General features: G+C 35.6%; 1 protein-coding gene across 5 annotated transcripts in view; it reads left to right on the top strand.

Moving 5' to 3' along the window:
* BMP2K (BMP2 inducible kinase) overlaps positions 1–27,525 on the top strand; it is a 130,993-nt gene that overhangs the window by 94,072 nt on the left and 9,396 nt on the right. For 3 of the 5 annotated variants that reach the window (XM_045473631.1, XM_045473630.1, XM_045473629.1), the window contains exons 11-15: positions 2,917–3,137; positions 4,461–4,559; positions 5,551–5,735; positions 10,205–10,362; positions 17,257–17,367. In XM_045473631.1, the coding sequence (XP_045329587.1) occupies positions 2,917–3,137; positions 4,461–4,559; positions 5,551–5,735; positions 10,205–10,362; positions 17,257–17,367 (774 nt within the window). The remainder of the gene's footprint in view (positions 1–2,916; positions 3,138–4,460; positions 4,560–5,550; positions 5,736–10,204; positions 10,363–17,256; positions 17,368–27,525) is intronic. The other 2 variants (XM_045473633.1, XM_045473632.1) reach the window with 1 other exon arrangement.

The following is a 27,525-nucleotide window of genomic DNA, read 5'->3' as shown; positions in this document are numbered from 1 at the left end:
TGCTATCTGGAAGTTTCTGTTTCATAGTAAGCATTTAGTGTTTTTTTTTTTTTTTTTTTTTTTACCATTTTGGGTTCGAGATCTACTAGTCTTCTCTATGATGTATCAGTGCCCTCCAGCCAAAGACCACTTAGAACACACTTGTATTTGAATAAATTTGGTTTATTACTCACATATCATGGGAATCTGTGGTGGTGTCTCAGTAAGATGGAGCTTGAAAAGACTTATTGAAGGATTTGGGCTTGTTTTAGGTAATTCTGGGGGAAGCTTGAAGAAGGTGGGGCTTTGCTCTGGGTTGAATGCTGTCAGGAAGCCGGGGGTATGATGTTATTAGGTATCTTAATAAATCTTACTTCTCTAGAAGGAGGGGAGCTAAAGTTCCAGCTAGATAGAAGCAGTAGTCAGCCCTATTCACCAGGACAGGGAGAGGTTTGGTCATTTTTGTGGTTGTTTCTGATTTTGTCAGGATTCGGTCCCCTTGTCCTGATCTACCATGGTCACAGGAAGCTTTGTCTGATGTTAGTGTTCTGTGAAATTGTTGTTTATTAGGAGAACACCAAGTCTAGCTGTGAGGGTCGGGCCTGCTCCTGTAGCAGGGACAGCATTTCTTTTTCTCATGCTTCTAGCTTAAGTTGGAAAAATAATACTCCTTCCCCCCCCCCATATGTGCATCTTTTAACTTTTCCCCCCATTAAATATTATACAAGAAGTGACACTTAAATATATTCTTTTAAAATATTCAGCACAGTAGTTTTCGGGGAAAAATGTAAAAGTCTCCATTATTTTTTCTGTAGAGTAAACTAGCAATAGGTTAGTATGCTTTCTCAGGGTCCTTTTTTATGTTTTTGCATGTTCATATATAGATACAAATAATTTATGTTGTGTTTAGCATAAGTAGATTCTTACCATACATAGTTCTCTGCAATTTGATTTTTTTTTTTTTTTTAACTCCTACAGTTAGGAGAGCTTTGCGCATCAGTGCATATAAATCTACCATGTGTATTTTAGTAGGTAGATGATGTTCTGTAGTGTGAATGTATCATAGCTTATTAAACCATTTAGGTTATTTCCAGTATTGGTTGTTATTAAAAGTATTGTGGTGGACATCCTTATAACAGACTCTTTTGATTTCCATGTTAGAGTATTTTTTCTGAGGAAGATATTAAAAGGTATACTCATTTAAAATTTGTCAGATTGCCATCCAAAAAGACTTCAAAAGTTCACACTCAACAACAGTGTGAGTGTCCTTTGATTCCTATCCTTGCCAACACTTGATAGTATTGGTTTTTTAGAATGTTTCCCTGTTTATAGGTGAAATATCTTTGTTTTTATTTTAATATTCCTGATTAATACAACCGTTTCAGTCTACTGGCCGTTTGTTTTCTCCTGGATTATCTTTTGTAATTTTCTGTGAGATTGTTTTGCTTTTATTTATTTATTTTTTTATTGCCCTGAAGATTTGATTTTTCTATATTCTGAGTATTAGTTCTTTATATATTGTAAATATATTGTAAATATTTTCTTATAGTTTGTCTTTAATTTTACCGGTGATTCCACTTAACTTCTCTGAGCCTTAGTTTTATCATTTGCAAACTGGGCAATAATAGTATGACGATTTAATGATATACTTGAAAGCATTGTTTCCATGTAGGATTGCTGTGATGTTTATGATTCCTCTGGTGCTCTGTGGCCTTGGCTTGAGAACCAGGGAACTTCCTTTAGCTTGCTGTCACTAACGTGAAGTCACAGTTTGTGAGGTGAAAGGGAGCCTCGTGAGTTATTTTATGATGATTGCTGGTGTGACTGGGCTTCACTCACAGCCATAATGTTCTACAGTTAGACATCAAGGTCCTAAAAGACGAATAACGCTGAGGAGCTTAACTTTTCAGTACTCTACTAAGTGGGAAGAAATACACTTAAAAGGCTAATTAATGGTGGTATGTCTGTGTGGTACAATTATGGTTTTAATTTTATTTTGCATATTTTTATAAATTCAAAAATAATTGCAGTCAACATGCATTTTCTTATAATTGGGAGAATTAGAATGTTACAAAACTATTTTCATAGAAGTGTGTTATATTTAAGGCCTAGGAAGTTTAAAGATATTGGTGAAAAAGAATCTTCCTCTCCTTCCTTGCACTCTTCCTCTTTCTCCCCCTTAGGAATATATAGCTGCATTTGAATTTATGGTAACTCATTGGAAGAGACTACAGAAATTATAGTATATCACATTTCTTCTTTTTGATGTTGTGTGTCTCTTTCTCATAATTCCAAAGTTTATTTATAGGATTTGCCTTGGGTAAAATTTCTGAAGCTTATAAATAAATATCCATTTAGAAGGCAGTATTAATAGATTCACTAAGCTAGCATTTATTGAGCATCTCTTATAAAAAAGATTCCTTAAGGCATTAACAGATCAATAAGTCATCATCCCATCCACCAGGGACCCTAGTTAGGAAATAGCCATGAAAACAATATGTGAGGGCCGAATGAAATGTTATAAACTGAGTGGAACTATTAGATAAAGGAGCAAGGAAGAGAGATTTGAGCTAAATTTTGAAGGATAAGAAGAATTGCAGTGGGTGGCAAGTGGCATTGTAGACTGAGAGAATCATATTGGCCAAGACACAGACCTATGCCAGTGTATGTGATAGTTGAGAAGCAAGAAAGAAAGGATGTGGCTGGTGTGTTGACAGATATGAAAGAAGTGTTTCTAAGATGTTGACTTGGGCAGAGTTGTACTTAAGATTACAGTAAATAATCCCTTTGGACTACATGCATATGGAAGTTTCTGTGTTACAAAATAAGGATATAAATGCCTTGGTAATGTTACTGAAATGAGTGTTTAGAAATCCAGCCATTTTGCTGTAGTCTTGAGTGTGTTAACCTATGTTTCACATGGAAACCACTTTTTAGGAGCACTGAGACCTGGAAATGGCCCCGAGATTGTATTGGGTCAGGGTCCCCCTCAGCAGCCTCCACAACAGCATAGAGTACTTCAGCAGCTACAACAGGGAGATTGGAGATTGCAGCAACTACATTTACAGCATCGCCATCCTCACCAGCAGCAGCAGCAGCAGCAGCAGCAGCAGCAGCAGCAGCAGCAGCAGCTACTTCAGGATGCCTACATGCAGCAGGTAATTCTTTGGTTACTGTGGATACAGGAGTAGTGTTGTGAAATTCATGTGGCTGTTGAGTATCAGGGAGTTCCCTTTCATACACTGGGCACCTTCAGTTCTGGGTCCAAGTGAACACTTTGCCAAATTTCCTGATTATTTTAGTTGCAGTCTGTGAGATTCTTAAGAATATTCTCTTGAGAGGCACGTGGCTGACTCAGTCGGTTAAGCGTCTGACTCTGGGTTTCAGCTCAGGTCGTGATCTCATGGTTTGTGAGTTTAAGCCCTGCGTCAGACTCTGCGCTGACAGCACGGAGCCTGCTTGAGATTCTCTGTCCCCCTGCTCATGTTCTCTCTCTCTGTCTCAAAATAAATAAACGTAAAAAAATAACATTAAAAAAAGAATATTCTGTTGAAATAGATTGAAATCATGGCTTTATGAAGCCAAAAATGTTCAGTCATTGGACATTATGAATAAACATGGCTGTTTATGGTGAATGTTATCTTTTTCAGGTTGTATTTTGAGTTGAGAAACAGATTTATAACGTTATTATTGGAAGGGTGATAATTTAGGCTTTCAGAAGTAACATTATCTTGGGATTTTGTTCTTTTTGCTTTTTTTTTTTTTGGCCAGGGTGAGAGAAAGAGAGAGAGAGAGAGAGAGAGAGAGAGAGAGTGTGTGTGTGTGTGTGTGTGTGTACGAGTGGCATTTAGAGTTGGAAGGGACATAGGAAAAAATGACCTTACGTTCTATTCTGCCCTTTGCCTCGTTAGGACCTACAAATTTCTAGTTTCACTAAACTATTTCAAATTTAATGACTTGTCACAATCATCCTTCCATCTTCTCTGAAATGTTTTTGAGCCTATTAAACGCATGGCACTTCTCATGGATGTCTCATCTTCTGGTCTTGACTGATAGACCCAGAGCGGAACATAGTTAAGTAGACGGTGCCATTGGATGGCCAGAAAATATCATTGAAAGGAAGATGGAGGAGATTAGGAATTTACTATAATGGTCATGGACACAAACTAGGGTTTTCATTAATTAGTAAATGTGTTTGGGTTTAGTTTTCTTCCAAACATCCTTAAGCTGTGCTGGGAATAGTTTTAGTTGAATCTGTTATGTTTCATTGATACTTTTGAAACCCAATTCCAATAAGCATGTGTAAGTTATAGTCCTTTACTGACTGTAGCTATTTTACTTTGGTATTTGGACCACTAGTATTCATAGTTATGATGTTAAGATCAGTACTAAAAAAAAAAGCAAAACAAAACAAAAAAAACAACTATGGCACAAAAAAGGCATAAGTAATATTGATGAGTTTCTTTGTTTTTTCATTGTAGTATCAACATGCAATGCAACAGCAACAGATCCTTCAGCAACAGTTTTTAATGCATTCAGTGTATCAGCCGCAACCTTCTGCATCACAGTATCCTGCAATGGTAAATGTTACATAATTTGTAGAAATTTCTGAGAATACATTCCAGCGTTGGAATTCACAGTATAAATGGTATTATTCAGAATTTAATTATTCAAAATTAACCGAAGTAGGTTAATGAACACATTTTTTTTTTTTAGTTTTATTTTTTTATTTTTAAGTTTATTTTTGCGGGGGGAGGAGCAGAGAAAGAGGGAGAGAAAGAATCTCAAGCAGGCTCTCCTGGCACAGGGCTCGATCTCATGAACAGCGAGATTGTGACCTGTGCTGAAATCAAGAGTCGGACCCTTAACTGACTGAACCACCCAAGTGCCCAACACAGTTTCAACAAAGCCATTCATGTGTTCCAAAGCAGTTTTACATTGGTTTGAACTGTAGCACCTGAATTTGGCACGTTGTAACTGACTGATGGTATTTTTCTCTTATCTCATGGTATAAAGGAAATGATCTGTTTCCCATGATCTTTTGTCATATGTCTCTTTCATTTGGCACATATCTGTTGAATAAAAAAAGAAACCCAAGGGAAAATTGCATTTACTTCAGAGAATAGTGTGACTTTTTTTTAAATTTTTTATAGCAACTGCTGTTCTAGTGACTGTAAGCTACTCCATTGTCTTTTTCTTAAACTATTCAAATGAGGAATTTGAATCCTGCCAAGAGAGCCAGGCTTTACAGCTTTTTTTTTTTTTTAATTGAGGTATAATTGACATAACATTATTTTAGTTTTGGGGGTAAATGTAATGACTTGATATTTGTATATTTTGCAAAATAATCACCATAATACATGCAGTTAAACAGCTTCTTAAATAGACTTATTTTATCTTGCTGAGGTATTCCAGTAGCAAGCTGCTCCTTCATATATAAATTGTTTTTCAGGCTTCTGATTTTGTTGCCAACGTGAAAAGGAAGGAGCAGAGTAACGAGGTGCTATGCTGACTGTGCTTTAGTGACCTGGAGCAAGTGCTGTTTTGTGTAACAGGCGTTTCTTGTTTCAGATGCAGCAGTACCAGCAGGCTTTCTTGCAGCAACAAATGCTAGCTCAGCATCAGCAGCCTCAGCAACAGGCGTCTCCTGAGTATCTTACCTCCCCTCAAGAGTTCTCACCGGCCTTAGTTTCCTACACTTCATCACTTCCAGCTCAGGTTGGAACTATAGCGGACTCCTCCTACAGTGCCAATAGGCAAGTGTTTTTCCGGTGAATGCAAAAGAAATTATTGTGGAAGTGGTTGTACATGTGGAGTGGCGTCACTATGTGGCTCCTGAAGTACTCCAGAGTCCATGTCTCTGCAAAGTCCCCCTTTTTGTCTTACACGTCCTCTCTTTCTGTCCCTGTGCATTCCCATCCTTCCTTGCATTTCCATTAGTTAAGTCTGCTGATTGCTATTTGCAAGGTAAGGCTTAGGCAATATCCAGCAGCATTTAAGGCTAGGGAAATTAGTGGCTTATATGTTAAGACATTCTTTGTAATGTAAATAGAAACAAAACCCTGACAAGCTACTTTAATATTTTAAAAAAGTAATTCTTGTAGACAAGTTAATTTAGCTTTTTCTCCTTATATATTATTGCTTTGAATTAATTAGATAATATTTACCCACAGATTGCCTAATTTGGTTTAATTTAAAGAGGTACAAAAAATAGTAACATGTCATTTGGTTCTTTTTTAAGATAAGAAGTAGAAGGTTATTGTTACTACAGCCTTGTACATTTTGGTATTCAGATACATTGGTTAGTAGTTATTTTTCCAGGATAATTCATATTGAAAACATTACAGTAAACTAAAGAACGGTGGCATAAATGTTTTCAAACTCAGATTTGAATTGGGGAGTGCTTCAGGATTTTGTAATGAAAAAATCTCTTGGCCATTATGAATACTTCCCCGTATTTCTGGATACATAGGAGGAAGTAGTTGTTAGAACTTTGGTTACTGGAACACTAAAGAAGTTCTCCTACAACACTATTTAAGGATATGATCATTAGCTGGGAAAAGGTATCTGCAAGCTTTGGCTAGGATTTGGGCATGAGAAATATCACTGAGCATGTCAAGAGAGGAATAAAGTATACAGTTTGCTGTAGTACACCTCCCAACCTGTGTGTGTGTGTGTGTGTGTGTGTGTGTGTGTGTGTGTGTGTGTGTGTGTGAGAGAGAGAGAGAGAGAGAGAGAGAGAGAGAGAGAGAGAAGGAGAGAAAGAGGGAGAGAGAACAAATGGATTTATTGAAGTGTTTTCCTAAATTAAAAATTGAGGTGCATGAATTAGGACAAGTATGCAGAGCAGGGCATAAGATCAGAGGCTGGTTTAAAGATGCAGATTGGTATTTGCCAAACCATTTGTTATTTGCTTACTCTGGTTACAGTTTTTTGATTTAACCACATACCACTTTTGTCTCTAATAAATTAATAGCATTATTGCAGATAATACCATTAAAACAAATCATATTAAACATTTTAAACATATTAAAACTACTAAAATCTATGAAAAATAAGTACTAATCTGTTACATTTACAAAAAAGATGTACCTAAAATAAGTCCCCTAGGGATAAGAATGGAATAGTTTTATTCTTTATTAAAAATAGGATATTCTCCTCAGTATTGTTTAGTTTAAGATACTGATGAGATTTATATTAATTTTTTTTTTTACTTTTGATGTTAATGAGCATAAAAAATGTCAGTTATATCGTGTGTGTGAGTGTGGGTATATACAGCATATATATTACGTATACTTTGTATTCTAAAGGATTGCCAACCTTTGGAAACAAAGGTTTGTCACTGATGAGAATGGAGTCCTGCATTGAAAATCTGTAGGAGAAAGTTCTTGTTAGTGTTCCATTGCAAGTATACTATCTAAACTGATTAGTTATAAAGGACGATGAGTATCTAAAGATATGACGCCCAGGTAAGCATGCAGGGTGCTGAAAGCTATGACTTGTAGCTCACATAGCATTGCCTACTTAAATCACATCTCCAGTGACACTGTTTATAGAATCACAGGTATGATGTGTTTGGGATTTTTTTTTTTTTCCTAATTTCTGTGTAACTTTAGAAAAAAAAAAATTGGTTTATCAGCAAAATCCTCTGCATACTCCAGTTTGGGAAATATTGAATTGGATATCTGTGAAAGTGCATACGACTTGTTTTAACTCAACTCCTGTGAAATTATGTATTGAGGGAGATGGGAGGTTGGAGCAGGAAAGGGTAATGGTTAAATAGGTAGAAACAGTTACATACTTGGCAAATATGAGCACTAGTTTCCCAGAGGAACAATCCAGTTGAACTTGGGGCCTTAATGTTACTTCGTTAATATTTCCATTTAATATCAATCTTTACCAAAGATATGTTGAGTATAATATCTTAACAATTTAAAAGGTCATCTGTAAGCAAATATTCCTGCTTATAACTAGGTCAGTAGAAGGTGAGAATTGGGTTAAATGTTTGGCTCTAAGTGTCTAAGAGATGTTTGAGTAGAAGATAAGAAACCAGGTAGTTCCTTAGACAAAGGGAAAGGTCAGTATCTTGGTTAGCATGATTATTTCCTTTACCACTTAATCTGCTAAAATTTCTACTCTTCCATTGTGTTCATATATCTTTAGTATGGCTATTGGAGAGTGTTACCGTGATGTATTCAAATAATAGTGACATAAACATCAACACATATATTATTTTACTTTTTATGGTAAATTGCCCTGTTGTATTAGTTATTTGTTGCTGCATAATAAATTACCCCCAAATTTAGTGTTTTAAAACAATGATAAACATTTGTGATCTCATACACTCTTTAGATCAGGAATTTCGGAGTGGTTTAGCCCTATGTTTATGTCAAGGGAAGGGTCTCTCATGAGGGTACAGTTAAGATGTTTGCCTGGAGTTGCAGTCTGCTGAAGGCTTGGCTGGTGTTGGAGGATCTTTTCATAAGATGGCTCACTCAACATGGCTTAGGGCAGGAGGCCTTCGTTCTCTGTCACATGGATCTTTCCAAAAGGTTGCTTAAGTATTCTTTTTGGCAAAGCCAAAGACTGTTTTGAATAAAGAATTATTTGTTCTGGTTTGTTCAAGAGCAAATGGTCCAAAAGAGAGGGCAAGAAAGAACCTGTGATGCCTTTTATGATCTAGTCTCAGAAGACACACTGGTCCTTCTCTGCCATATTTCATTTGTTGGAATTGAGTCACTAGATCTAACCCAATATTCAAGGGCAGGGTAATTCGATTCTGTGCTTTGAAGGGAGGAGTGTCCAAGAACTTGTAGATGTATTTTAACACCTATTTAAACCATTGGTTAAGGTGACACGCCTCACTGATTTATAGTCTACCAAGAAGAATCAATGAAATCATCCAAAGAACATCAAGAGGAGGATAGGGATAGGGAATCAGAAAGTTCTCAAAGGGATCATTGGCAGGCAGGAGGGAGAATGCCTATTTCTGTTTGAGTTCTAGCCTCTCTGATTTGTGTTCCAGGGGCTCTGAAAGTCCTTGAAGGCAGTTTTGGAATTAGTATGAGATTCTGTCATGTGGAGGCAGGCTTAGATATTGGCAGTTGATACATTCCCACCATGAGTTCAAAACTGAATTATATTTGATTTTAAGATAGCTAAGTCATATTTACTAAAAAAGACTATTTACTTGTTGGTAAATTACTATGTTTTTGTCTAGCTTTCAGTAAGTGTTTACACATTCCTTTCTTGGCTCAGCTATACTGTACAGGCTTGGACTAGGGGACTAAATGGGCAACTTTTGCCCTCTCTTTTCAAGATCTGAGTGGTGGCAGTGGAAGTAAGCTCCCAAAGGGAGAGTGTATTTAGGGAGATGAGTCAAGGCTTGTAAATTTGAGGTACTTTTTTAGAAATGCATGGAGATTCTCCCTCCATTACCAGTGTTAGAATATCTGGACCTGAATTATGAAACAAACGTGACAGCTTTGTTACATTGGCTTGTACCTGTGGTATATTTCCAGGCTGGGGTGACTGACAGGTACCAAGGGATTGTCAGGTTAAGAAATCTTTACGTTCTCACCTTCTTTTAAAAGCCAAAAGGCCTATTAGATAACTTTCATAAAACCAGTGGTCCCAAGCTCCAGCTATGTAGATACTTTAAATACCATGAGTTATTTATTAAGTAGAAAACAACCGTCATCTAGTTCTAGCTAATACATAAAGCAGTCCTAACAGTTCAATTTTTCTTGGTAGCTGTGTAGAGAATGCCTTTGTCAAAAGGAAAATTATTGTGGTGTTCTCAATATAACCAGGGCATAAGATCATATTCAATAGTGATTTTAGAGTGATACTGTTTGACATGGCAACTGATTGTCACTTTAGGGCTGTTTGCTATGATGATCATAATATTTATTGAGTGCTGATTTCTTTTTCTAGATACCGTTCTTTTTGTTTGATACGTATTAACTAATCTTCTCAGTAACCTTATGGGGTAGATAGTTACTCCTGTTTTACAGATGAAGAAGCTGAGACAGAGGTTAAGGAACCTGCCCGAGGGTACACATGGGGGTGGTTCAGATCCCAGGTGGTCTCCTTAATCTGCCATCTCCATTGTAATAAAAGGATCTGCTTTTCTAAGTATTTATAAAGTATGAACTAGGGCACTTTAGAATTTTTAATTCTAATGTTTTTTTTTCTTCTTTCCCTCTCTTAATTATTAATATAGGTCAGTTGCTGGTAAAGAGGCAGTTGCAAATGTTACAAGTCAGAAGAACATCAGTAACCCACCTGATATGTCAGGGTGGAATCCTTTTGGAGAGGATAATTTCTCCAAGTTAACAGAAGAGGAACTGTTGGACAGAGAATTTGACCTTCTGAGATCAAGTAAGGGACACTTGAAGGCTTACTTTGCTTCACAGTAATATAACAGCTCTATAATAATTCAGCAAGGCCAAAGACTGTTTTGAGGTGGTAAATAGAAAATTCTTTTTGTGCATTTGAGGGCAAAAATCAGGCCATCTGCTTTTATATATACTATCTAACTATGTTGTGTGCATTAGAAATCAATTGCTTGATAGTAGCTATTAAATCCAAGATTGCTGATAATAATGCTGATTCCTAACACTTAAATACTGCATAACTTTGAATGTTAAATTCAGAATATCTCTAAAACATGGAAAATTAATGTTCAAATGAAAAGGGAGACATTAGTATCTTGCTTACTAATCATTTTGCAGTTCTGTTTTCTTGCACACTCAGTAGAAGATATTGTGGGTCTGAAATGCCCTTTGAAAGTGCCTGAAAGAAAACATGGGCTACTACATTATGTTAATGTTTTGTGATGCCCTTTCATTGAGTCCTGACATAAAAGGGCTGCTTTGTTGTCCTGATATGCCAAAAGATAAATAAATTATTTTCCACTTTAAATCAGATATCTCAATGTTTTTACTTGGAATCCTTACCTTTTCTTAAATCACCTAATATATATGTCAAGCCTCACCACACGTATTTTAGGAAAGTTGTTTTTTGGAAGGTGGGTGTGTGGAATGTTTTCAGAAGGTTGCAAAATAGGAACAAGAAGCTAACCTCTAGAGTCTGTAGATAATTTTCAGGTTTTGGAGGCCTGTGTGTGTGTGTGTGTGTGTATGCGCGCGCACGCCTGTCCAAGTGTGTTTTCCTGTTTTGCGTGTGAAAAGACGATCCAAATGGTCCCTAGTTTTAGTTCCTAGCTTCTATTTTATTTTAGGTAACTGGCTTTATGAGAACACTGATTAGATGAAATGCTTTCTTCCCAACTGATACATATTTTATGTAAAATTTTTATAAATGCCCTGAATTCATGAAAGACTACTTGTTTGGGATTTAAATTTGTATTCTTCATATTGGTTATATGCTTATGAAAAATTAGGTTGATGATTAATGTAGATATAAAAATGAGTTTTGAACCTTTAATAAAGGTTTGTCAACTCTGGTAAAACCAAACTTACATCTTTTAATTAAAAAAGTTTTTGTAAACCATGACTGTTTTTGTTTGGCATTTCTAGTATACTTTATGTTGAGTATCCCCCAGAGACAAGTTTTAAAGAAGGAAATGAAGTATCTCTTTCTTTTGGGGTAGTGGCAGGGAGACCCAGGGGTTAACCAAATCAATACAATTTATGGGGTTATTTTGAAGGCAAAAGGTAAAATTAAAATATTCATTTTAGTGTGTTTTGACCCAGGATGGTAGCTAAGGGTTTGCTAAATCAGTATTTTCTACTCTTTGGGTAAAACTCCTCCTTTTTTTTTCCATCAGTGGATGGAAGGGGTAGAGTATTTTCTATCTTATACAAATGTGTTATTCTGAGCATCTTAGAATTTGTAATGACAGCCAAATTTTACTTACTTCACTTAGGGAAAAATGGCATATAGTATATTCATGTGTACATAACTTCATAAAATTTGGGGTTAACATGTAAAACTCTTAACCAGCTATTTGCTTTCAAACTTCAAGATCAGATAACATGTAATTTTTGTATGTATCTGTGCACACGTGTATGCCAAAGAGTTTAGATTTTACTGCCCTGTTGATTATGGAAAGATACTAAGTTCCAAATGCAAGTACAGGAGGAGCTTTATCTGAAGGTCAGACTTTGGAGCAAGTTAGCCATTTGGAAAAGTGCCTAGATGGTCCCTGAGCTATTGAAACCACTGTCACAGGGCTGCCACACTCAAATTGGCATATAGCACCAGAAAACATACGAGGGTTCTTGGCAATGCCATTTAATTAGGTTGTAATCTCAGGAAAGGGACATAACTGCTGTCTCACTTCCTTGTTTGTAAACTGGGTATAATGATGCTTACCTCACAGAGTTATCAGGAAAATTAAATAATGTCTTGAAAGAGTCTGGGCACTCCATAAATGCCACCTCCCTTTCCTCATTTTCAGTGGAAATCATAGGTTCCATCTTGAGGTTATTGCCCTTTAACCAGCATTTAAAAATTATATATAAACTATCAGGTTTAGAAAAACCAAATTAGAAGGGACTTTATGCACAAACAACATCAACAGCAGAAATGACATGACAGCAAAAGAAAAAAGTCTGTCTTTTCCTTAATAATTGATAGTTGTAATAATGGTGTTCAAAAAAGGTGAAATATCTTTAATAACGCTTATAAAGAAATCATTAATGTATAGAATATAGTTTAGAAAGATTTCTTTGCAAAGTGTTACTTAACTAATATATTCAGTCCTCTTTAGCACCTCTGACTCACAAGCAATAAGGTATCTAATATTTGATCCACTTGACAAGGTCTAAATTTCCCTGCTGCATAGAAGATTTCATTCAGAACCTTAGGAGTTTCAGTGGAAGGCTAACAGTGTAATGAAAGTTAATTAATTTTGGTCATTACTAGTTGGTTTCTTTGTTGTTAAAAACTTTTTGTAAAATAGTAAGTAAATTATTGATGCATTTGAAATAGCAAATTTTCCTTTTTTCTCAGCACAGATTTTACCAGCTATTTTCCAGACTCTTTTTTGAAGTAATTTGTATTTGGTTTGTGATATGCTTTCCATTGAGAAACTGAATACCTGTGTATAGGCATTGCCCATGTAATGATTGTTCAGAGTAATACATTGCTATCTGAGGTTTTATGTTTAAGATGGTACATGGTTATTTATTTTTTAAAAAAAGGATAATTCTGTCTAGGAAATATTTTACTTGTGTGTATTATCCAAAAGGTGATTTAAGAATCATATATTTTGACATACCAGAATTCTAAAATATTAGTAGTTGGTAACAAAAACTTTTTTAGTGATCTTTAATTAAAGAATACAGTTGGCGGGGCATCTGGGTGGCTCAGTCTGTTGAGCGTCCGACTTCAGCTCAGGTCATGATCTCACGATCTGTGAGTTCGAGCCCCGTGTCGGGCTCTGTGCTGACAGCTCAGAGCCTGGAGCCTGCTTCAGATTCTGTGTCTCCCTCTCTCTCTGCCCCTCCTCTGCTCGTGCTCGCTCACTCGTTCTCTCTCTCCCTCAAAAAGTAAATAAAAATAAAAAAAAAAAACAATAAAGAAAACAGTTGTTGATTCCATATACCAGTTGGCAAAGGGATTTAACATATAAAATAGACCAGATTCTTGCTTTTGCTTTCAGTGTAACTGAATATTATTTATGGTTCAGAATTTTTTGTCTGTTCCTACTTAAAATCAAAACATTAAATTAAAATTAAGCATCATGAGTAAAGCTGATATCAGTGACATTTTTTAAAGCTTAAACTTGTATTTTTCTTTGTCTTTTGTACCGAAATATCCAGATTAGCATGTACACTTTAGAAATCTGTGATAAAATTTAATATATTAAACACTAATTAGAATGCAGGTGTTTGCTTTGGGAAAATTTTTAACTTGCATTTGTTCAAATAGTTGTGTAGCTCTGCATGTTAATTAAAAGTAATACTTAATGGAATATTATTTTTGTTGATGGCAATTGTTTGTTTCTGTTTAAAACCATGTTACAGTAACTAAAAGGAAGAAGAGAAGAAACCACAGACTATGGCTGCTTTGCACATTCCACCGAATGTGTTCTTTTTTTCCTGTGAAGCCATGGAAGGATATAGATGTAAACATCTGTATTAGTTTGTTGTAAAATACTAACTCTTACCATTTTAAGCAAATTCACATTTATGGCTGTTTCTTCAGTGCAGAATAACAGAACTTTTCAAATATATTTGAGTAGTTTCAGAAGTATCAGGTGAAGACAGTACTTGTAAAATTTATTCATTAACTTTTTGGCGATTCAGTCCATTATCCATATAAGCTGCTGAGTTAACTTATCAGGGTATATTAATTTTCTGATGATGTTGTGGAATATACTTTGATTCTAGGATTTTTAAATCCTGTATTTTTGCCATCTGTATCAATTAAAAATCCTGAAAAGATATGTCTTTATTCACCTACATAATTCTTTTGGGGAGGCAGGAGGAGGTAAGTTTCTTAATATTGGGCAAATCAAGCTCAAGTTTTGCTCTAATGTACAAAATGGATTTAAATTCATTTAGGGGTGACTGTGTATTTGAAAAGTATTCCTGTATACCTTTTCATTAGCTTTTAATTATAGGTAATTAATAATTAAAAAAATTAATATATGTATTTATTTGTATTTCGTACCCTGAGATCTAGATTATTCTGGGAACTTTTTTTTTTATTAATATTTTAATGTTTATTTTGAGAGAAAGAGAGAATGTGTGAGCAGGGAAGGGGCAGAGAGAGAGAGGGAGAGAATCCCAAGTAGGCTATGCTCTGTCAGCACAGAGCCTGATGTGGGCCTCAGTCTCATGAACCACAAGATCATGACCTGAGCTGAAATCAAGAGTCGAACACTTAACTGACTGAGCCACCCAGGTGCCCCTATCCAGTGAACTTCAGAAATTTAAATGATTTAAAAAAAAAAAAAAGTCCTCCATGGAAAAATTGATTCTGTGTTTTATGGAACAGTGAAAACATGATTCATTTTATAGTGAATTTATTCTGATTTCTGTTTTGAAATAATTGGATAAATGAACTTTGCATATAAGAGTGTCTCCATATTTTAAACTATGAGACTCACTGTATAAAAAATACTGGTTTATCCCTACACGATAATGTTTGTACTCTTGTCATAACTACATGGTGCTGCTTATACATTTATGTGAATTTGCCATAGATTGATGGAGATAATATACCAGTGCATGAGGATTCAAAGAACCTTAGTGGTAACTTTGCATTTTTATGTGCTGGGAACCATTGGTACAGTACTGGTTTATAAACCTGGAGAGCACATTAAAGTGTAGATTCTCAAACTCCTGCTCAGATAATCTGATTCATTAGGTTTGTGGTAAGGCCCAGGTAACTACATTTTATACAGGAATCCTAGCACTTACAATGCAAGTGGTTCAGAAAGGAAGTTTGGTCCTAGTTTAGACCTAAGTACTTGCATATACTGTCTTGATTTTCAAGAATGAGGGATCTTGGATATTGTTATGCTGTGGCTGTCACTCTGAGATAGTCTCTTTCATCTGTCCTTTCCCACTTCCTCTTTTCCTTTGTCCTTTTCTTTTCTGTACCAGAATTTTCATTGTTATCCACTGCAGTATTGGATTTGAAAAGTAACTCTTAAGTTTTGGAACTTTTAGTTTGTGCATAAGTCAATGGTCAGTTTGTTGTCTTCACAAAATATTTATTATATTACCAGTGAAATTTCAAGTAAAATTTTAGTCAACCCAAAGTTTCAGGTGGATATTGCAGAGTTAGTTTAGCCATAAAAGCTGATAATTGTATCCATTCTCATAAGGGTATTTAAAGAATTCTCCATAGCAATAATTAAGTATAGTTAGGATATTGTCGACTGTAGGGCTTGCCTTCCTGAGTGTGCTCCCTGGACCAGTAGTATTGCATCACCTGGGAGCTTGTTGAAGTGCAGAGTCTCAGAACCCATCCCAGAACTGTCCAATCAGAATCTGAATTTTAATAAATCCCAGCTCACTGGAATGCACTTTTAATTTGAGAAGCACTGTCCTAGGGTGCTTTCACTTGGAGCTTTTTGCTTCATTCTGAAGTTATACTTCATTTTTAGGAACGTCTAATTATATTTGGATTTTCTTTGCGTACCCTGCAATGTCTTAGGACTCAAATGAGACTCGCAGAATTTATCCATAGGGAATAGTCCTAGGAATGCTTAAAATGCCTGAAAAAACAGAATGGGTTCCTAATAGTATATGCTTGATTGCTAAGAATCAGAGGATAGGGAGACAACTTACAAAAATTGAGAAGTTCCCAGCTGATCAAGTGCCTGTGGTACGCAGTTTAAGAGCAGGGCAAGATAATCACTACTAGGGAGTTAGGGGACAAGCCTGCCTCTGCAAGAGTCAGAGCCTTTGCTCTCGCGTTTCCCCTGTCTGGTGTGTCCTTCCCCAGGTATCCCTTCCCTGCCTCCTTCGAGTCTTTTCTCACCTGATACTTATGAGTCTATTTATTACTGTCACTTGTGCCCACACCCTTAATTCTTTTTACCCCACACTGCACTTTTCTCTATGGCTTTATTTTTAACATGCTCTATATATTTCTCATTATGCTTATTGCTTTTTTTGTTTGTTTTTCCATGCCAGCATATAAACTCCAAGAAGGCAAGACCCTTCATTTTGTTTGATGTTGCCTGCCCATTGCCTAGAATAGTGCCTGGCACATACTAGATCACAGATATCTATTGGATAAAATAATATACTCTGTCATTAAGGCTTTTAACTTAATAGAGGAATATCTGTATCTTTCTGTGTATATGTGAATGATAAAATAACTACAAAGTAATATGAGAAATGAACAGTAATGTAATTATTGCTATTGAGAAATAAGATTTACCTATTTTATGAATAAACAGCCGTTTGCAATATTTTTCCCATATGTATGTTTGGAGGAAGTCTGCCAAATGTGTCTCTTTTTAGTAAGCTGGGTTTTAGTTCAGGTCCAGTATGTTACAAGTTGAAGACAACTGGGTATTTAAATAAACCAAACTAAGTTATTTATTAGGTTAATTGTGTTTGTGATATTTAGCCTTGAGAGGATATTGTTAAGCTTGCCTTGTAGCAACAAGTATCTATTAAGCTCAGGACTTACCCCCTAATACTAAAAAAATGAACTCTGAATCTAATATTTTTCAAAAAGGCTGTTGCTGTGTTTAATTTTATTTATACTGTTACCATTTTTTTTTTTAATTAAAGACCGTTTTTATTTTATTTTATTTTTTGTTTCATCTTATTTTTACAGACAGGCTCGAGGAGAGAGCATCCTCAGATAAGAATGTAGACCCACTTTCTGCTCCACATAACCATCCTCCAGAAGATCCTTTTGGTTCTGTTCCTTTCATTTCTCACCCAGGCAAGTTACATATGTAACATCATCATTATCACTAAAAAATACACATAAGAACAACGATAATAAAAATAACAAAAAACATTTTCTTAATATAAAGCCAAAGGAAGAATTAGGTGTTAGTTACAGAAAATAACTTTAATAAGAAATAGGTGTTCAGGATTTCTGATGAATATATTGAGGCGGTGTTAATACCTTTCAACATTTAGATTTGGTTTTCCAGAACATGCAGCACAATAATTAGGAGTTTCTACATACTTTTATGTTCTCTGTTTTACTTGTGACATTTAGAAAACAGTCCATATCCAGTTTCTGTTTCTTTCAAATTACCTTTTTAATGAATGACACGATATTAATTGGGAAGACAGTTTATAGTTTCTACTTAACATGCACATATGTACTCCCTCACACCCCAGATACCCTAGGTCATGAAGATGTTGTTACTCTTTCCAAACACATTATAATATCTCAAAATGGTCATTACAAGCTGTCAAGAACCTAGGTCTTAATCTGTTTGTGGTAGAAATGGTTTCAGTACTGTTAGCTCTTTTCCACACCCTAGAAGGAGTTCTGTAATCCCTTTCAGGTTTGCACGTAGCTCTGCAACTTCTTTTTTCTTTAAGAGCTTCTGAAAGAAACCTGGTGAAATGGACTAGAATCAGGGACTAGAGTAAGCCCCAGTAGTTTGCCTTTTCCCTGGGCACCCTTATTTTGGGGTTGGCCTAGGATTTTTGTCGTTAGAAATATGCTCACAGCTTTGAGCTTGATTGCTGCTGTTGTTATTTTGTTTTCTTTTCACTGTGGGCATTTAATTCCTCTGTTATAAGCTTATCAAGGGGTGGGTAAAATGAATTGTCTATCTTTGAATCCTGCCTAGTAGCCAACCCAGTAATTATCTAATAATATTCATTGGATGTATGAAAAAATTCGGGCTATTCCTAAAAATTCAGACTCTTAAGTATTAAGATAGTGATCTTAAAAATTAATCTTTGCTATAAAGGCTATAAATGCTACCACTACTTTAAAAAGTTGGATTTAACAAGGTTTATAATGAAAAAAAAATTCACTTCCCTGTCTGCTGTGTCCCTGTCCCTTTTTCCTGTTCAGACTCCTCAGAGATAATTTTTTCACTTCTGGTATTTTAATATATCATACTTACTCTGCTATTTCTTACTTTTTACCTCCAATTTTAGATCGTATGTGTGGACTTCCTAAAACCCTACTCTACCCTCCCCCCAAACACACACAATCACATACACATTTTGTTCCCCCTAGCCTTCCAGTACAGCTTTGACAAAGTTGTTGGTTGTCAGTGTTCAATGTGTACATTTTTTGAATATGTAAATATTTGTTACCAATGTTCCAGTGTACCATGATTACATTTCCTTTCTTCTATGCGGTTTTGGTTTTTCTAGAGTTAATTATAATTACGTTTATAAAAATTTCTGTTTTTATTTCTTTATTGTTTTATGTACCCTGTCATCGATTCATCTCCATTTAGAAATATGAATTTCTTCCCATTTTAAGGTGGCTACCATTTTCATTTTTACCTGGTTACCTCTCATGGAGCTCTGCAATCTGAATTGGTTGCTTCCTATAACTTACCATCCTAGTATTTTCTTCTACTCTCCAGACTTCTGGGCATTCCTGGGTCTCCTCTCTCTTCTTTCTTTGTTAGTAGAGCAACTCCTCTACTAGTTTCTTGAGAAAGTATGCATGGGAAGAAAAGTTTTAAACTTTGCTGCCTAAAAATATATTTTTTTCTGCACAAGCACTTCACTGATAATTTGGGTAAATAATTTTATGTTGGACGTAATTTTCCCTATGAATTTTTGAGGCATTGCTTCATTGTGTTCCAGCTTAAAAAAAAAAAAAGGCTTCAACTAGAGGAATATTCTCTATGCCCCTACCCTTTATTATTTAGAGTCCAAAATACCCTTTTTGCCCCTATTTTTTAAATAGCTGCATGTATTACAGATCTGGTACAGTCAGTTGGCCTCCCTTAGTTTGTTCACATAGATACATCTTTCTGATTTGGTGCCTTAGTTTATGCTTTCAGACTTTTTGGAAGCTTAAGATAACATTTTGATAGACCATTCTGAAATGATTGAAATCTAGCTTTTCTTTTTATTTTTAAACATTTTCTTATGGGCCAAATTAAATTTTATAAATATCAATTTATGCAGAGGTCAAATAATTATTTCAAGAATATGTTTGGTGCTGTGTATAAGGATAATATCTTCTTCCATAAGTTGATAATTTTAATTATGGAATTATATTTACTTTTTATGTCAGGTTACTAAACTATTAGTAGTGTGGTATATTATAATTATAATTTAAAAAGTTCTAGGTATAAATGTTAGTTCTATTACAGATTAACCATGTGATACTGGGTGTTGCCTCATTTCTTGGAGGGGGTCTGTATCTTAAACTGGGGATAATAAAGGGGTGCCTGGGTGTCTCAGTTGAGTGGGGCATCCAACTTCAGCTCAGGTCATGATCTCCCGGTTCGTGGGTTCAAGCCCCACGTCGGGCTCTGTGCTGACAGCTCAGAGCCTGGAGCCTGTTTCAGATTCTGTGTGTCCCTCTCTCTTTGCCCCTCCCTGTTCATACTCATATCTGTCTCTCTCAAAAATAAACAAACACTAAAAAACATTAAAAAAAAAAACCTGGGGATAATAGTGGCTACTTGATGAGATTATTGAAAGAATTAAAGAAGAGAATGTTTTACAAAGCACATTCTCAGTGTTGTTGCTATTGTGGCTGTTGTTGGTAGTGTTATTAAATAATATTTTTACTACTTACCAAAAGTCAAAATCTTAGTGTTAAATAAGTTGTAGCTGCTATCCAGCTAGTAGTAGTACAGAGTTCCAGTAATAGTAAACTAGTATTCTCTTAACTACTGGTACCTTTAAATATAGTGTAGAATCTGTGAAACTTATCACTACCAAGAGCTGTTTCAATCGTGCTATTTCTGTTTTTATTAAAGCATTAATTACAAGTATTCACTATAGTGTACTCATAAAAATCGTATTCAAAGCATAGTATTCATTTCCCTCTCAAACCCACACACCCATCCATCTCCCTAAGGCATCATTTTTTTTTTAACTTTTTTTTTTTTAGTGTTTATTTTTGACAGAGAGAAAGAGAGACAGAGCACAAGTGGGGGAGGGGCAGAGAGAGAGGGAGACACAGAATCCGAAGCAGGCTCCAGGCTCTGAGCTGTCAGCACAGAGCCCGACACGGGGCTCGAACTCACAGACCGCGAGATCGTGACCTGAGCTGAAGTCAGACACTCAACCGACTGAGCCACCTAGGCGCCCCTCCCTAAGGCATCATTTTAGTTAGTCTGTATACCAACAAAGGATGTGTGGCTCTGTGAATTAAAGTGTGGACTGCCTAATTTTAATAAATACAACTTCTGAAATATATAGTATTTGAAGAATTTTGTTGACATATAGGCTATATTAATCAAGTCACTGAAATTTTAGATTTCTTACATTGCATTGCATTTTTAATTAGGTTTGGTGAACTTAGTCTTCCAAATCTCAGATCTACCTCATGGTTCTCATTATCTAATAGGAGGTTAAATTGAGTTTAGGGTTGGGAAAGCCACATTATTTATAGCAAATATTTCTTGGGACATAAACTATTAACAGATTGTCAGTTCAAATGCTAGGTCATTTTATAAGTGATGATATGCAGGTATTTCTTATATTTTTAGATTCTAGTAGGTAATTCTAGAAGATCAAGAATTTTGTTGTTTCAGGATGTCAGCAATAATGGCTACCATTTATTGAATTCTCTTTCATACATATAGTGGAGACAGGCTCAGAGAGCATCAATGATCTGCTTAAGGTCAGATAGTTTATAAGTAGGAATCCAGCACTGTCTGCTTCTAAACTCTCTTCTGTAAATAGCACCCGAACAAATAAAAATGGTAAGTGGCTTGTTTCAAATAGCAATTTACAATGTCACTAACATAATAGAAATGTCAGTTTTACAGCATTTTTAATCTGGCTGGGAAATACTAGCCACAGTTCACAACTAGCATGATTCTCTTTTTATACTCAAGCCTGTCTTCAGAGAAGATTCTCTGAAGCATGATTCTCTTTTTATACTCAAGCCTATACTTGGCCTGTCTTCAGAGAAACAGTACAGATTTTGATAAAGCCTTCTAATCCACTAATCCTTGGGCCTGGAATGGCACATTGGTAGGAAATGATGGCAGGCAGTGTGCTACCAATTCAAAGTGAGCTTTAAAGCCCCTCCCTTGTACCCGAAGTGATGAGACAGCAGAAGGCATGTAATTACAATAGCAGTTTCAAGCCATTCATCCTCTATAATCTGATAGCAAAGGAAAGAACATCAAAATAAAATTTCCTTGAAACTGGAAGCTTCTTATATGATTAAAAATGTACCACCTGTTTTATAACTAAAAGGTGTCCTCTGAAAGATGGAAACCTGATTAGAAGAGTGATAATATGAATAGTATGATGCAGACATGCCCCCTCTACACATTTTTTGACATTTTCTAAATATTTTGAATTTTTTGATAACGTTTATGAAGGTTCATTTATGTGATTCAAGAATACTTTATTTGCAATATTTCTTTAAAATAGGATACCATAACAAATACGTGAAAATATTAAAACTGACTACAAATTTTAGCTTTTGAGTTTGAAATCTTCTCTTGGACTGTGCAAGACTATGTCTTTGAAATTTTAACATCTGGAAATTTCTTTTTATAAAAACTCAAGCATGGAATGGATAATTAATTCATGTTCTTAAGTTCATTTGGTGAGTTAGGCCTGTTCTTTAGAACTCCCAGTTGTTTTTACCAGGTTACTCATTTTCCAGATCACTAGAATCAGGATTAGTAGGTGAGTTTCACAACTGTTAAAGTGAATGATAAGCTTCTTGAAGCCAGGAATTGCTTTATTTATCTTTGTATGCCGTACAGTACCTTGATGAATGAGTTCATTACTTTAGTAATCTAATGTAATCTCTCTTTTCACACACACACACACACACACACACACGTGACCTAATATTTAATGAGCTTTTACTAAATAAAATGAATATTATTTAATGTTTAGCTCTGTCAGGTAAGTTCCATTATTGTTCTTATTTTATAGATGATGAAATTGAGGCTTTTTTGGATGTTTATCTTTTGTGCATTTTGTAAAGTTGAGTGTTCATTTGGTGATAAAGTCTTATAGTATTTCTAGATCTTAAACCTACAGACTATAAAATACTCAACACAAGATACTTACTGTACAGTTCAACAAAACACTATTTGCTGAAGTAGAAACAGTATGGTGCTTTTTTTTTCTTTCTTTACTTCTTAGACATAGCTTTGTAAAAGAGATGCAAAAGAAATTCAAGACAAGTCTGTGGTTGTATTTTGTCGGGGGTTTATTATAAGCTATATTGAATATTTGCTGGTGATGATATTCTACTGGTAGTTTAACTGAGGAATTTACAGATGAGAGTTTTAAGCTAGTGTCATCAGCAGAGAAGTCAATATGGCCTTCATGTGTATAGCCTTAAACTTGGCAAGTTATTCAACTTTTTCCTCATTTCAAATTCGTCATGTATAAAAAAGCTACATCTCTAAAAATCCCTTCTTGTTTTTTGTTTTAAGATATAGTTGAAGCTATGAAATAGGATTAAGGTCACCAAAAGAAAGATATGGAAAGAGAAAAGGGAAAAGCCAAGTCATGAGCACTGGATAGTAATAATATCTTTGAAATGGTAGGAAGTTGTGACAATGATCTGACATGGAGAGATCAAGGGAACATTTCTGAAGATGTAGTTAATAAGGTTGAAGGGGAAAGATCATAGCAAGCCTTACAAAAGCACGTTTACACTAATGTTGTGGGAGCCTAATGGTGGGGCGTTAAGAGAGGCTATGAAAAACCCTTGGCACAGCATTTGTGCACTTGATGGTATTAGTTACCATCCTCTCTGATTAATTTCTCAGTACCAGTGGAAGCATATGGCAGGCCCCATAAATAATCATAAAATGATGGCGTTCTACATCAGCAATAATAATCCAGCCCTTTGGATTACAACACGCCAGTGGTGTTGTATGCACTTCACCTGGTGTTCACACTTTAATCCTTGCTGCAACTCTCCAAAGCAAGTACGATTGCTTTCCCTACTTTACAGATGGAGAGTTAGACAGGAATGCAGGGTTCCAAGTCATCAAAGGACACTTTCATTTCGTATCCTCTGCCAGTGAAGGAAGGGAAGTATGCTATATATTTTTATGTAAATAGTTACCAAATGGTCCATTGGGTATTTAGATATTTAGTAAATGCTTTTTACGGACAGTACTGAATAATTGAAGCACTGTTTTAGTTAGCTCTGAACTGTTATCTTAAAATTGTATATGATGTATAGTAGCGAGTGAGAATAACTTTAATCAGCAGAATTTTGCGTGTAAATAAGTACTAATTCTCTTGACACTTTAGTGATTTCCATTGTTGTACCTTTTTTTCCCAACACTTTACTTGGAATTTCCCTGAGAGACCATTTATGTGACATACAAGAGAATTTAAGACTTCATAACCCTTTATGGCTGTTCTTAATAATGTATCCAGATCTACACCATCTTAGTCATTCCCTTCATTTTCAGGATTTGGCTCTGATTGGATTCTGGCTGTTTGCAGCAATCAGACCAACCTCAAAAGATAAGGATCACTCAAAAAGCTGTAATTTTTATAGTTTGTATTTCAAAGACACAAAGCAGAAATAATATCCTGACCAGAAGCCATCAAAATATTCTACTTTTTTTAGCTTGAGAAGAAAGCCCTACTTAGAGCCAAAAATAAAAGTTGGTCAATGTTCTCTTTTGAGAAAATTTACAGTATTTTACCAAAATCAATTAATAGAAAAAGGTAACTGAGGTATGATCCTGGGCACATATTAGAGATTTGTTTATGCTTTAACTACATGTTCCTAGTGCTTATTCTAAATACTATAGCTCCCCTTCCACCCGCTTGAAAAACAGCCATTTTTTTAATGTTAATAATACACATCTCTACAAATATAGGGATTATTAGGATTTAGGATATATTGGATTATAAGGAAACATATTTAGGCTATGCTTTTGGGAAATTAAGCAGTGAAATAATCCCGATTTAAATTTCATAGTAAATCACATGTGGAATATTTGCTGGAATATTGCTGGAATCACATGTGGAATATTGTTACTGGAAGATGCAATCTGGCCTTGGGAGCAAACAGTAGGAATATCTGAATTCTTTTTGTTTCATTACAAGAATATGTTTAGGCAAAGAAATAGATTTTAACAGTTGATGGCACCTAGCTATGAAGTCACATTTTAAAGTATTATATATTGTACAGTTGATAACCAACTTTACATCTGGTAGTAATTATTTTCACTATCTTTTGTGCCTATGGAGTAGGACTAAATCCTTAGAATATATTGAAATAATTTTTAATTTTGTATAATTCCCATTTCTTTCTCAGTTCGTGTATAGTTTCACAGTGAAGAGGGGACGATGAAGTAGGTCAGTTTTACTGCAGAAAGTGAAGCCTTATTTAGGATTGCTGTAACTTCCAGCCTGGATTTTAACTTTTCCTGAGTAGGTGGTGCTGGGGGAAGATGACCGCATGTGTTTAAATTGTGTTTTTATGATGCTTAACATTTACGTTGCTCTTAGTATGCTGCGTATGATTCTCTTGTGAGAATGTGGGAGAAAAAGGAATTTGGATAAATATCCTTGTTTATTTTTAGTATTATAAAGGGGAGACCAGTAAAGAAATAAAACCAGTCTGTTTATAACAACAGAAAACTTCCCCAGTTGCCCATACTCTTCAGGGATGTAATCTGAAACCACAAAGATGGTATACATAGATCGTTGTGTGTGACTTTTCTTGGTCTTTTTGAAAGCAGTTTTTTCAAATTCTTATATGATGTACCCAACTACAGCTATTTAAAAATCAGGGATATAGTTTCCAGGATTCGGTATGCACCCTTGTGTGTGGATATACATTTGTTTGCCTTATTTTTTTTGGCCATTTTTTTAAAAGTAATCTCTACACCTGGTGTGGGGGTTGAACTCATGACCCTGAGATCAAGAGTCATGTGCTCTCCCCACTAAGCCAGTCAGGTGCCCCTTTTCTGGCCATTTCTAAAGTGGGCCTTAACTCTTCTTGAATTAGCCATAGAATTGCACTTATCTCCACCTCCCTTGTGTTTAGTTTCACTGTCAAGCACTGAGTCCAGAAAAGATGCTAGAAGGTTGGAATGTGGTGGATGAGGTATTTGAATGTAGCCTTGTTCTGGAGGTGGTGGTGATAGTTTACTATGGAGTGTTCATTTTGTGTTGGGCATTCTTCAGTCTTTTCTTTACAACAGTCCTAAGAAGAAGAACCTATTATTGTCATATTACTCTCTTGTAATATGATAATTTATATATTTTCTCATGTGTGAAGGTACAGACTAGAGTATTTAGCTATGATCTTGTCAGAGATTGTCACTGGGTTAACTTTATTAGTTGTGTATTGATTATGTATAATGAGGGAGTAACAGTAAATCCATAAAGTGAAATTGAGAGGAGAATGTCCTTTTTTTTTTTTTTTTTCCCTCTCAAGGAAAAAATGCATGATCATTGTTCTATTTGAAATGCTGAAAAGCTAGAAACAACCCAAAAGTTCCATAGGTAAATGTTAAATCTTAAAATGTTCTCTATACAATATTTTATGCTTCAGAATTAGTAGTGACTATATTGATACCTGTAAAGATGCATTTAAAATGGTAAATGAAAAGCCCCACAAATTTATATTCACACTGACAATCTAAAAAAATAGATCTATATAGCACTTTATTACCAAGAAATCTGTATCTCTGTGAATACAACTTTGAGAAGCGGACAGTGCAGACAGAATGAGTAGGAAGTGACAGTTGTGTTTTGGAAAGCACTAGTGGCCAGTTGGGTAAAGGAAAACAGTTAATTTAGAAGACTGGGATTAAAATAGAAGAATAGCAAAAATAAAGTTGGGGCGCCTGGGTGGCTCGGTTGGACATCTGACTTTGGCTCAGGTCTTGATCTCACGGTTTGTGGCTTCAAGCCCTGCGTCAGGCTCTGTGCTGACAGCTCAGACTCTGTGTCTCCGTCTCTGTCTGTTTCTCTGTCCCTCCCCCACTCGTGCGTTCTCTTTCTCTCTCTCTCAAAAATAAATAAACTGCCCAAAAAAAGGTCAATCAAAGGACTCTGTCCTTTTAAATTTTGTAAATTGTCCTCGTTAAATTTTCCAGAAAATCTTTAGGAATGACACTCTGTGCCCTAGAAATGGAATTTCCCAGAGAAATTGTAGAAGTAGTATTTTCTCAGAGTGCATTTTGCAAAATTGTTTATGAAGTTAATAGTGTTACTTGTGAATACAAGTGTTTGTAGTGAAGCAAATTTGGGAAATCCTGGTTTCATAAGATTAAGCAGATTCTTTTGCATAGGACTTATCAGCACCCTTAATGAGCATTTTCCAAGTGGAGGCACATTATATAGTGTAGCATTTTATAAACTCAGGTACCTGGGACCACAGAGCTGTTTAGTTCTTATATAGGAGTAACGTTCTGCAGAATATACTTTAGGAAGCATTCTGGAGTGTTGCTGGAGGTGTCCATGAGCAGGCATGAGGGGGTACACATTGTGGCTCTCTCTGGATGGGTAAGGAACTTGAGGTAGTAAGTTAAACTGTATCTTAGAGGAACTGTCCCAAAGCGAGGAATGATTATAAATCTTTGCTGTTACATTTTTTGCTTTTGAATAAAAATTCATGAAAATGAATTCTACAGCTAATCTAAAAGTAATCTTTGTTTTTAATGTCAGAAGTAAGCTCTGTGGAGAAGTCAAACTTGAGAATCTGCATTTGATTTGGTTTTAATCTCTTAGGATCTAAGATAAGCCTATTATAAATTTGTAAAGATACAACATTTAGCTCTTGGCTTGTTCCATAGAACTGGCAGATGAATAATGGATGAAGATTATTATACTTAAGTAGAACCTGATGGAATTCTCCGTGTCTTCTTTCCCCCTCCTCCTCAGCCCTACTCCTCACTTTAAGGTTGCCGACAAAGTGCATGTGCCAGCAGAGCCAGTGGCCTTTGTCTGTCCTCAGTTCATTGCAGCT

The sequence above is a fragment of the Leopardus geoffroyi genome, chromosome B1, assembly GCF_018350155.1.
Source record: "Leopardus geoffroyi isolate Oge1 chromosome B1, O.geoffroyi_Oge1_pat1.0, whole genome shotgun sequence".
Lineage (NCBI taxonomy): Eukaryota > Metazoa > Chordata > Mammalia > Carnivora > Felidae > Leopardus > Leopardus geoffroyi.
The sequence above is the reverse complement of the archived record's forward strand: the minus strand, read 5'-3'. Positions and strand labels throughout refer to the sequence as shown.